Source organism: Diceros bicornis, chromosome 9 (genome assembly GCF_020826845.1).
Source record: "Diceros bicornis minor isolate mBicDic1 chromosome 9, mDicBic1.mat.cur, whole genome shotgun sequence".
Taxonomy (NCBI): Eukaryota; Metazoa; Chordata; class Mammalia; order Perissodactyla; family Rhinocerotidae; genus Diceros; species Diceros bicornis.
The window spans coordinates 7909934-7922876 of NC_080748.1; the positions used below are offsets into that span (position 1 = coordinate 7909934).

The 12943-nt window shown below is 37.8% G+C and overlaps 1 protein-coding gene across 6 annotated transcripts in view; it reads left to right on the top strand.

Annotated features, from left to right (window-relative positions):
- Positions 1–12943, top strand: part of TNFRSF19 (TNF receptor superfamily member 19) — a 94152-nt gene that overhangs the window by 37018 nt on the left and 44191 nt on the right. For all 6 annotated transcript variants that reach the window (XM_058547850.1, XM_058547855.1, XM_058547851.1 and 3 more), the window contains one exon: positions 11279–11364. In XM_058547850.1, the coding sequence (XP_058403833.1) occupies positions 11279–11364 (86 nt within the window). The remainder of the gene's footprint in view (positions 1–11278; positions 11365–12943) is intronic.

Consider the following 12943-nt stretch of genomic DNA (forward strand, 5'->3'; position numbering starts at 1 on the left):
CCAGATGAAGCAGGCAGTTAGGGGGCTGTATGAAGAGTGGACTCAGGGAGGCTGGTGTGGTGATCTGTTTGGGAGTGCAGAGGCATTATGACAGGAGGTAAGAGGAAGAGACAGAGCAGATGTCAGGACAATTTAATGAGTACAGAGTGGAGACGGTGTTACCAACCAGAGTCAGAAGACAGAACCTGGGATTCCTAGAGCTAGGAAACCAGGCTTTATTGCAGAAGTACAACAACCAGAAACAACAGCATTACAGGAGCAGCCAACATTTGTTATTTATAATGTGCCAGGCACTTGGCTGAGCACTTTCCATGAATTATTTTCTGCAATGTGCACAGTGCTTTAAAAATGAAGAAAGTGAACCTTATTAAGGCTTAAAGTTCTTCAGGCAAGATCACTTAGCTAGTCTGAGATGAAGCTTGGAGCCACGTCTAGGAGTCTAACGCCAGAATCCATGCTCTAAGACACTGCAAGAAGGACTCTAACTGGACACGCCAGAACATGCCCACAAGATCAGGGTGGTTTTGACCAAATGGCACAGTGCTAGTTCTGGGGCTTTTATTGAGGCCAGAGGGGGAGATAAAGCTCTGGGCCTGGAGGGCAGAAACAGGGTAGGAAATAGCCTTATGGATCAAGTATGTCCTTATGCAACAACTCAGCACCTAAAGAGGTATAAAAAGTAGTGGTCTAACACCACAAGCAACCAAAGAAAAAATAGTTATATTGGACTTCATCAAAATTAAAATCTTCTGTGCTTCAAAGGATGCCATCAAGAAAATGAAATGACAACTCACAGAATTAGAGAAACTATTTGTAAATCATATATGTGATAAGGGGCTATCTTATCTAGAGTATATAAAGAACTCTTACAACTCAGCAATAAAAAGACAACCCAATTAAAATGTGGGCAAAGGATTTGAGTAGACGTTTCTCCAAAGAAGATATACAAACGGCCAAGATGCGCATGAAAAGGTGGTCATCATTAGCCACCAAGGAAGTGAAAATTAGAACCGCATACTTCACACCTACTAGGATGGCTATAACCAAAAAGACAGACAATAACAAGTGTTGGTGAGGATGTAGAGAAATTGGAACCCTTGTGCACTGTTGGTGGGAATGTAAAACGATGTAGCCACTTTGGAAAACGGTTACTCAAAAAGTTAAACATAGAGTTACCATGCGACCCAGCAATTCTGCTCTTAGGTATATAACCAAGGGAATTGAAAACATGTTCACACAAAAACTTGTACATAAATGTTCGTAGCAGCATTATTCATAATAGTCAAAAAGCAGAAACAACCCAAATGTCCATCAACTGGTGAATGGGTAAACAAAATGAATTATATGCAAACAATGGAATATTATTTAGCAATAAAAAAGAATGAATTACTAAGACATGCTACAAAATGGATGAACCTAGAAAACATGCTAAGTGAAAAAAGCCAATCATAAAAGACCACATATTGTATGATTCCATTTGTATGAAATGTCCAAAATAGGCAAATCTATACAGAAAGTAAATTAGTGGCTGTCTAGGGCTGGTGGTTGGGGAGGGTTGGGAAGAAAGGGGGTGACTGCCGAAGGGTACGGTGTTTCTTTTTTGCTGTGATGAAAATGTTCCAAAATTGATTGTGCTGATGGTTATACAACTCTGTGAATATACTAAAGATCATTTAATTGTATACTTTAAATGGGTAGATCGTATGGTATGTTAATTATATCTCAATAAATCTGTTATTTAAAAAAAAAAAATGGACTATAATCTCAGACCAATGCTGGTACCTGTGAATATCATTACTCAGAGTTTTGACCTTGTGCAAATCTGTTCGAGGAACTGAACTGAATGTCTGACACATCTCTATTATTGTTCCTGTTCTGCAATTCTGATAAAAGTATGTCTGCTCTCTTCATCTGGGGGGCAGGGAGAAGACGAGGTTCACAGGAGATGCAGGTGATGAGATGCTGTCCAGAGAGAGTGGGGAAAAGTGCAGGACCCAGGAACTTGGTTTTTATACAGAGGGAACCTGGGGGCTGTGCTACTGGAGTGTGAAAGAGGGTACGGTCGTAAGCTCCACCAAACGTGCTTCCTCATGCTTACCCCTCATTTGTTGTCATCTGAGCCCACTGATTTAGTTTCTACCATGTTTGCTCCTTCTTTAAATAAATGCCTAGATGCAGGAAGGTTAGAAATGAATAGATGTTTGAATGATGTTTCATAGTTTATTTATATGATTAGTTTAAAATTACATCCTTTCTAAAACAGCATGCACATAAGAGGCAGGCAGTAATTGTATAGTGACTTTTACCCAGGTCTTCCAGAATGTTTTAAAGGTGCTCCTCCAGCTTGACCATATTTGTGTGAAGAAGGCAAATAGTTGAAACTCATTTTACAGACAGGAAAATTGAGGCAGAAAGAAAATAGGCAAATTGTGTATTGCTTCCAGAAAAATGATGCCAAAATCAGACATAAGATGGGCGTTTTTATTTGGTGCCACTCCTGCCTTCTATAGCCTCAACGTCACTTGAGTAAGGATCTTCTGCTGCCCGTGTACTCAGCCCCGCAGAACACCAGCTGCCTTTTTTTCCCAATGGCGGGTACAGTGTGGAGATAGTCTGTCCTCTGCGCCCACAATTTGAGTGATTAGAGGGAGCCACTCACTGCCCTTGTTCCCAATATGTTCAGTGACCTTAGTCCAATAACTTAATTTCTGTGACACCCATTCTTCTCACCTATAAAAATATCATCTAATAATAATACCAACCTGCAGAACTGCTGGAAGGATTAAGAATATAATGCATGTAGAGTGTCTAGCAGAGTGCCCAGTCCACAGTAAGCACTAAATAAATATGTGCCACTGTTGCCAATTCATGTTACTGGGGGCCAGTGAAAGCTTTGCTTTTCAGAGTGTGGCCAAGGGGCCTCCAGCCTCCTCTTCCGGCTCCCATGACCGTGTCCTGTCTGCTCAGGGGCCCTGGGCCCAGCCCTGAAAGAACAGTCTGGCCCCTGCCGGGTCTTTGCTGCTTCGAGTCCCTGTGAGAGCTGACAGTTACTGAGCACTGGCCGTCTGCTGAGCTCTCTGTGCAGACTAGTTGATTTGATCATCAGAACCACTCTATAAAGTTGGGATTAATGTCATCCCCTCTTTATAAGGAGGAAATTGATCCTTGGAGTGGATAAATGACTTGCCCAAGGTCACCCAGCTGGTAGGTCTGCTGCTGAGCCCCCATACTTAACTACACAGCTAATTTCACAGGGAGGCCTCACCGGGAGCTTCGTGATTGATTATAAGAACCGCCTCTGCCCATTCTTTGCCCCACTCCACCCTCCCACCGTGTCAGCCCCCTTGCATATGAAAGGTGCTTGAATTGCCTTGGTCTCTTTTCTCGTCTTTGAGCTCAGTTCCCCTTGCCTAGTCCAAGAGTGCACTCTCGTAACCACCACAACGTTTATGAGATCTGGACTCATACTCTAAGGATTCATCTTCTCATTAGCATTTGTTCAGTTTCAGTAAGGGGCTGTTGCTGTGGACTGATAAGAAACGTGAACGGTGGGCTGACCGAGCAACATGAATCAGGGTGCGAACAAGAGTAGAGGAGAGAACGGAGTTGTCGATGGTCTCCAGAATATGCACTGCAGAAAATTTGACCACAACTTGATTGCCATACACAAGACATAGTAACTGCACTCAAACCTGTATTAAGTGAGATCATTATAAAACCAGAGCTGGACTATAGTATGTCATCTCCTCGCGGAAATGGGTTCATTGATTGAAGAGTCAATGGTCTACAACCACATTTTCTTAAAATAGCAGTTTTCAAACACGGTGTTCATTAGGCTAACTAGTGTTATTTGGATTCAGTTCAATTAAAAATTCCTCTTCAAATTTAGTGTTGGGAAAAATTGGGGGTCTATAAGATGTGTTTATATGCTGCTTCTCATCAAACAGTGATTAAGTAAAATTCAGGGCATTTTCCTTTTGTCTTCTTGACAAAAGCCCGGAGTAAAATTTAAAGTTCACCTATGGAAACCAGTTTAACCAGATACCTTTTATATGTCTCTTTTATTTAATTTTTAAAATTTGTGTCCTGTCTCACTTGGTCAGGAAGCACAGTTGCAAATGTTCCTGTGTCCCCAAAACCATGGCAATCTCAACAAAACGAAGAGAAAGAATAATTTTTAAAGAGTTATAGATTTCTTTATCCACTTAAAGTTACATCATAAAACTCTAATTTCTGCGTCTTCATTTTCACATTGGATGATAATTTTGAGGGTACTTTTCTAAAAATTAAAAATAAAAAAATAATGTCTTTGATCATTGGTACATAATGGGTAATTTAGTAATTATTCTGTGCTTTAGGATTCTGACCTTAAATCTCGCTTGGTACTAAGTGCAAAAAGTGAGAGTCAGTTGATGGTTTTGAAAGTTTTGTAGCAGTTAAAAAAATCTCAGATTCTGCCATCAAACCTTTGCAATAAGGCAGCTAGCAGACCAGGTTCCGAATGCTTTTGTGTCATCTGTGCGGTGGCTAATGGCTGCTCTCAGAGTCAGACCCCGCGTCCCCTCCTCTCCTTGTGAGCAGTGGTTCATGGAGCCCCCTGACCTGAGGCCCCCACCCAGCCTCCTTTCTAGTTACTATTTCCAGTTATTTCTGGTTGGATTTAATGGTCGTTCAGAACAGATGTGATTGGCTCACCTTCTAGCTTCATTTGTGTGATGGCCCTGAGACTCGTATTTTAATAAATATATTTTTAACAAACGTATTTTGCTCAGTTGTCAGGGAAAGCTCAGACCTCAATACTATTTTGTCACAAGTAGAATTCCATATTTTAAAAATGTTAAATAATTCCTGCTTTGATTCCCAACAACTTACATTTCCTTAATTCTTTACAAGTTTTAAGGTGTGCATTTCTATATCAATATTTGCTGTTGACAATGTTAGATATTACATTTTTTGTTTCACTTTTTGTTTTGCCTATTTACATAGAATAAATTTTTATGTATAAAAACTACTTTAGACTGTATCAATATTTAATTTAATCAACTTATAATTTGGCAAGTTTACTAGCTGAGAGGATGGAGTATTAGTCTGCATATATTACAATGTTTAGCAAGAAGTACATCTTAAATAAGAAAGCTCCCTTATAGTGTCCTATGATTTTTACCTTATTTTTAAAATTTTTTGTGCATCTTTAAATTGTGGTAAAAAGTATATAACAAAATTTACCATCTTAACCATTTTTAAGTGTACAGTTCAGTAATGTTAAGTATATTCACGTTGTTGTGAATAGATCTCCAGAACTTTTCCATCTTCCCAAACTGAAACTCTGTATCCATGAAACAATAACTCCCCTTTTCCCCCTCCCCTCAGCCCCTAATAACCACCATTCTACTTGCTGTCTCTATGAATTTGACTACTCTAGGTACCTCATATGAGTGGAATCACACAGTATTTGTCCTTTTGTGACTGGCTTGTTTCACTTAATGTCCTCAAGATTTATCCATGTTGTAGCATGTGACAGGAGTTCCTTACTTTTTAAGGCTTAATAATATTCCATTGTATGGATATATCACATTTTGTTTATCCTTTCTTTCCTCAATGGACATTTGGGTTGCTTCCAACTCTGGGCTATTGTGAATAGGGCTGCTGTGAACATGGGTGTACAGATATCTCTGAGATACTGCTTTCAATTCTTTTGACTACAACCCAGAAGTGGAATTTCAGGATCATATGGATGTTCTACTTTTAATTTTTTGAGGAACCTCTATACTGTTTTCCATAGCAATTGCACCATTTTACATTCCCAGCGAGAGTGCACAGCAATTCCAGTTTCTCCACATCCTCACCAACACTTGTTATTTTCTGGTTTTGTTTCTTTGTTCCGTTTTTTGTAGTAGCCATCCTAGTGGATGTGAGGTGGTACTTGGTTGTGGTTTTGATCTTCATTTCCCTGATGATTAGTGACGCTGACTACCTTTTTCTGTGCTCGTTGACCATCTGTATATCATCTTCGGAAAAATTTCTATTCAAGTCCTTTCCATTTTTTAATCAGGTTTTTTGATTTTTGTTGTTGTTCAGTTGTAAGAGTTCTTTATATATTCTGGATATTAACCCCTTATCAGATATATGATTTGCAGATATTTTCTCCCATACTGTAGGTTGCCTTTTCATTCTGTTGATTGTATCCTTTTCTTTCGTCTCAGAAGGAACTATTATTATAATAGTTTAAAACTTTTTTTTTGGCGTGACTTACTTTTTTTTTAAATTAATTCTGTATTTTTATTGTTATATTTGACAAGTTACTGGAGACAGATAACTATGCAATAGTCTACAGAGATTTTAATGGCTTCAGGTCATTAATATACTATCCATTCTTTGCTTCCTAAATGTATGTAAGGAAAAAGAGTTGCCTATATATAAACCTAGTTAGGGTGATTAAATCTGAGAAAAAAGTTAATCTGTTTTTTTTAATTGTCAAGTAAAAATTTTGACCTCTTGTTTGTTTGTTTCACTAGCAGACTGGGTGAAAGATTATACAGGAACTAATTTATTTTGCTTCATTGCTTTTGTCATTCCCTACTGTTATGTGGATTTAACAGCAAGAGTCTCTGACTCTAGGTATATCTCAGTTTACATAAGATTTTTTATGTAAAATTTGTATGCAAGTCAGAATATTAGAAATGAAATCATTTAAAATGTATTAAATTTGCTTGTTAATGATAGAAATGCTATAGTGAATCCTTTTGTTGAGCAAAGCACCTGAAATTAATATTACAGATAATTTTCGCTTAAAAAAATTTTTTTTTTCAATTTTTTTGTGACTTACCTTTTTTAAACCACTTTATTGAAATATGATTGACAAAGCTGTACATATTTAATATATACAACTTGGTGAGTTTGGGATAAGTATACATTGATTATAACCTTTCATGCACAAAAGTTTTAAGTTTAATATAGTCCACCTTGTCTATTTTTGCTTTTTTTTGCCTGTTTCATATATGCCTTTCGGTTACCTTTCGGTGTCATATCTAAGAAATCATTGCCAGATTCAATGTCATGAAGCTTTTCTCTTGTGTTTTCTTCTAGGAGTTTTATAGTTTGAGGTCTTATGTTTAGGTCTTACTTTATAAATTCCAAAATAAATATTTTTTATTAAAATCAGGTGGGAAGTCACCATATTAATATCATTTAGACAGATTTTCCCAGTCAAAAATAGAAGGTGGAGCAAATAATGTATCTGGGCATTTGATATAACTTATTTGATTTCAAATGCAAATTTTGCTTCAGGGATAAATCATACAGATTTGCTACCACTTTATCCACAAAATAATTGCATCTACCTGTCCTCTAAGACTTGATCTGTAATTAATTCTCCATATCACTATTTTTGTCATAGAAAAGTTGGAAGTTTTATATATATATGTATGTGTGTATATATATGCATGTAAAGAAAATCACTTAAATTCCCACCATCCAGAAATAATCACCATTAAAATTTGGTATATAATATCCTTCCAAACTCTTTTCAATGTAAATATATACATATAAATGTTTTTAGCTGCATTGGTAAATAATCTGAAAGAATATATACCGAAGTGTGTGTTTGTACAAAATGGAATTATATTATTCACACTTCTTTTTTTTTTTCATCTAATGGTATTTCATGAATTAAAAAAAATATGGGTGGTAGATCTGCATCGTCATTTCTAAAGGCCACCTTGTGTTTCATCGCCTTGGGTCTACCGGGGTTGGTCATATCTGCTGTTGGGTAGTGGGATTATGCCTGATCGGCGTTTTTTCTTTTATAAACAGTGCTATGATTGCATTCTTTACATACAGCTTCACCCACTTGATTATTTCTTTAGGATAAATTTCAAAAAATGAAATTACTGGGTAAAGGATGTAGACTACTTTATTGAGTTCTGATGGCGTATTTAAATTGCCCTCCTACAAGTGGCAGTTTATATCCCCACTGGCAATATATACATGTGCTCATTTGCCTGCTCACACACCAACACTGTCCCAATTTTCTAAGTAAAAATGGTATATTTTTATTGCAACTTGCATTTCCTTGATTAACTTGAGGTTAAACATTTTAATATTAAATCTTTTAAAAAACTTTAATTGCAGTATGCTTTTTAGTTTTAATTACAGGCATACCTCAGAGATATTGAAGGTTCAGTTCCAGACCACTGAGATAAAGTGAATATCGCAATTAAGCAAGTCCCACGAATTTTTTGGTTTCCCAGTGCATATAAAAGTTGTGTTTACACTATACTGTAGTCTATTAAGTGTACAATAGCATTATGTCAAAAAAATAATTTACATAACTTAATTAAAAAATACTTTATTGCTAAAAAATGCTAACCATCATCTGAGCCTTCAGCAAGTCATAATCTTATTGCTAGTGGAGGGTCTTGCCTCAATGTTGATGGCTGCTGATCGATCAGGATGGTGGTTGCTGAAGGTTGGGGTGGCCGTGGCAATTTTAAAAAATAAGACAGCAATGAAGTTTGCCACACCAATTGACTCTTCCTTTCACGAATGATTTCTCTGTAGCATGCGATGCTGTTTGATAGCACTTTACCCACAGAACTTCTTTCAAAATTGGATTCAGTCCTCTCAAACTCTGCCACTGCTTTGTCAACTGAGTTTGTGTAATATTCTAAATCTTTTATTGTCATTTCAACAATCTTCACAGCATCTTCACTAGGAGTAGATTCCATCTCAAGAAACCACTTTGCTCATCCATAGGAAGCAATTCCTCATCCGTTAAAGTTTTATCATGAGATTGCAGCAATTCAGTCTCATCTTCAGGCTCCACTTCTAATTCTAGTTCTCGTACTGTTTCCACCACATCTGCAGTTACTTCCTCCACTGAAGCCTTGAAACCCTCAAAGTCATCCATGAGAGTTGGAATCAACTTCTTCCAGACTCCTGTTAATGTTGATATTTTGACCTTTTCCCATGAATCACGAATGTTCTTAATGGCATCTAGAATGGTGAATCCTTTCCAGAAGGTTTCCAGTTTACTTTGCCGAGATCCCTCAGAGGAATCACAATCTATGGCAGCTATAGCCTTATGAAACATATTAAATAATAAGACTTGAAAGTTGAAATTACTCCTTAATCTATGAGCTACAGAATGGATGTTGTGTTAGCAGGCATGAGAACGACGTTAATCTCGTACATCTCCATCAGAGCTCTTGGGTGACCAGGTGCATTGTCAACAGTCAGTAATATTTTGAAAGGAATCTTTTTTTCTGAACGGTAAGTCTCAACAGTAGCCTTAAAATATTCAGTAAACCATGTTGGAAACAGATGTGTTGTCATCCAGGCTTTGTTGTTCCATCTATAGAGCACAGGCAGAGTAGATTTAGCATAATTCTTAAGGGCTCCAGGATTTTAGGAATGGTAAACGAGCATTGGCTTCATCTTCAAGTCACCAGCTGCATTAGCCCCTAAGAGGAGACTCAGCCTGTCCTTTGAAGCCAGACAGTGACTTCTGCTCTCCAGCTATAAAAGTCCTAGATGGCATCTTCTTCCAATAGAAGGCTGTTTCATATACATTGAAAAGCTGTTGTTTAGTGTAGCCTCCTTCATTAATTATCTTACCTAGATCTTCTGGATAACTTGCTGCAGCTTCTACATCAGCACTTGTTGCTTCACCTCACACTTTTATGTTATGGAGATGCTTCTTTCCTTAAACCTCACAAACCAAGCTCTGCTGGCTTCAAACTTTTCTTCTGCAGCTTCCTCACCCCTCTCAGCTTTCATAGAATTGAAAAGAGTTAGGGCCTTGCTCTGGATTAGGCTTTGTCTTAAGGGAATGTCGTGACTGGTTTGATCTATCCAGACCACTGAAACTTTCTCCACATCAGCAATAAGGCTCTTTTGCTTTCTTATCATTCGTGTGTTCACTGGATAGCACTTTTAATTTCCTTCAAGCACTTTCCCTTTGCATTCGCAACCTGGCTAACTGGCACAAAAGGCTTATCTCATCTTTCAACATGCGTTCGTCACTAAGCTTAATCATTTCTAGCTTTTGGTTTAAAGTGAAAGACATGTGACTCTTCCTTTCACTTGAACACTTAGAGACCATTGCAGGGTTATTAATTGGCCTAATTTCAATATTGTTATGTCTCGGGGAATAGGGAGGCCTGAGAAGAGAGAGAGAGATGGGAATGGCCAGTGGGTGGAAGAGTCAGAACACACACAACATTTATTGATTGAGTTCAGCATCTTATATGGACGTGGTTCGTGGTGCCCCAAAACAATTACAATAGTAATATGAAAGTACACTGATCACAGATCATCGTAACCAATATAACAATAATGAAAAAGTTTGAGTATTGCGAGATTTACCAAAATGTCACACAGAGACACAAAGTGAGCAAATGCTGTTGGAAAAACGGCACCGATAGACTTGCTCGATGCAGGGTTGCCACAAACCTTCAAATTTGTGAAAACACAGTATCTGTGAAGTACAATAAAGTGAAGTGCAATAAAACGAGGTACACCTGTATGAAATTTTAAAATTATGAAATGTCCTTTTGGGAATTAATGTTCTTTGTCTGTTTTTCAATTGCAATGTTCACTTAAACCATAATGATTTTCTGATTTTATGTTATAGTCTTAAGTTATAGACAATACTATGACTAGAACCATTTTTCAGTTTTCTTTTGCCCATTAACTATGTTGATGATGCTTTATTTAGTTTTACTTCTCAGATGTCTTTAATATTTGTGTCTGTGTGTGTGTTCAAAGCTGTTAATCTCTTCTATTCTGGCTCCTGGGTTTCTTGTCATGCCTAGAAAGATGTCCCCAAATCAAGATTGTATAAGTATCTCCCCACATTTTTCCATTGCTCTGTGGTTTGCTTGGCTTTTTTTTTTTTTTTTTTTTGATCTCTGAATTTCAAATGTTAAAAACTAGCACTTTATTTATAAGGTGTTTTGTAGTTTAAATTACAATAGAAATGCCAAAGACCACTGATACTCCCTCACCAACGCTCCCACCTTAATTAGAAAAAGTGGGGCTGAATAGAAGCTACAAAGTTATGTTTAGTGGAATTGATACTTCTTAAGTGTTCACTGAATGCTCAGAGGGCTTTCTAAAAATGTGTCTAAGATACTGTTATATTTAAGGCTTTAAGATTTTTTTTTTAACAATAGAACTGGCAATGGAGACTGCCAGAAATTTACGACATAAATCTGTTTGCTGCAATTCTGAGCTTAGATGAAAGAGCTAACAAGGATTATTTTCCTTTCTCTTCTAGATTTTATAGGAAGACAAAACTTGTTGGTTTTCAAGACATGGAGTGTGTGCCTTGTGGAGACCCCCCTCCTCCTTACGAACCGCACTGTGAGTGAACTCCGCACAGCCTCGGCAGAAGGGCTCTTGGTCTTTTCTTAAACCTTTCTTCAGTTGGCAAATGGAGCAAAGTCTCTCTCTGCTCTGGGGCTTATAGTGTACACTCTTTTATCAAGCTTCCAGCAGGACATAAAACCCTTTTGTTGTGTGCCTCAGTCAGCAAACTGTGTCCATTGATTTGAATCTCAAAGTGAAATACAGACATTTTGCTGCTTCTATGCTCCATTCAAACTCTTATCTTTCTTTCTTGATATATAACTCAGGCAGCTCCAATTAACTAGGTGGTTTGAATCCTCATGCATAATGTTTTTGTGCCATGGCCCCATGAATTACTGTGTTTTCCCTTCTTAGTCACCAGACCCTGTCATGCAGTGGCTTCTCTGCCTTTCCAGAGATGTTGCTCTCCACTAATCACCTGCCCTAATTAATGTATCATTAGATGGAATCTTAGTTCATTTCATTCACTCCTTCATTTTTCTCATTTAATAAATAAGAGAAAACCCATTGAGTGCTGGAAATACAACTGTAAATGAGAAAATTGTGCCTTTTCTTCTTTGTATTAATATTAGTTAATCTTTTTGACCGTATTTTTCCTTAGCTATAAAAGGTATTTGTTACAAGTTATCAACCTGCATTGATTTTAAGTAGGAAGAAGAGTGCTCCTCACTCTTCTTAATCCTAAATGTAGATCTGGCCAATGAAAACCCACAGGTAATGGCCAGGAAAGGGATCAGCAGGTGCCTCCCACCCCCTGCCCCGTGTGCTCAGGGCATGCTGGTCTCTGCTGACTAGGCCTTCAGTGAGCTCTGCTTCTCCGTACACAAGACACAGCGGAGTTGGGGAGGGAGGATGCAGGGGGGCGCTCTGTCCGTGCCTTTCTGGGGAGCATTGGTAATATAAATGTTTATCTTTATGTTTTGATATAATTTTCAATGCATGGGATCTGTCTTCTTCCTTCTTTCTGTGGCAAAGGCCCCTCTGAAATAATTGAAAGTTATTGCAGTATCTGATAAGGTTACGTAGTACTTCCATTTCCAAGAATCTCATGGAATTCTGTAGTCCATTTTATTATGTCCTTTACCAAAATGCGTCACTTTCTATTCTTTATTTGAAGTGATAGAAAGGCAAAAAAAATTGAAGACTCTTTCTAACTTTTATAAAAATGTATTTCTTTTTTTTTTCTAATTGTATTTATTTATTTTTTTACTCCCAAAGCCCCAGTAGATAGTTGTATGTCATAGCTACACATCCTTCTAGTTGCTGTATGTGGGACGCGGCCTCAGCATGGCTGGAGAAGCGGTGCGTCGGTGCGCGCCTGGGATCCGAACCCAGGCCGCCTGTAGCGGAGCGCACGCACTTAACCGCTAAGCCACGGGGCTGGCCCTAAAAATGTATTTCGACCCTCTTCTTTATAATATGCAAACATTCACCAAATAAATCATTGCAGTTAACAAATACAATATTGAATGCCTGTTATGTGTTAGTCACAATATGGAAATTATTTGTTTTACTTAATTTTTTCAGTCTTCCATCATCAGCCTGCGTTTGTCAGTGAGGACAGCAGGTCCAG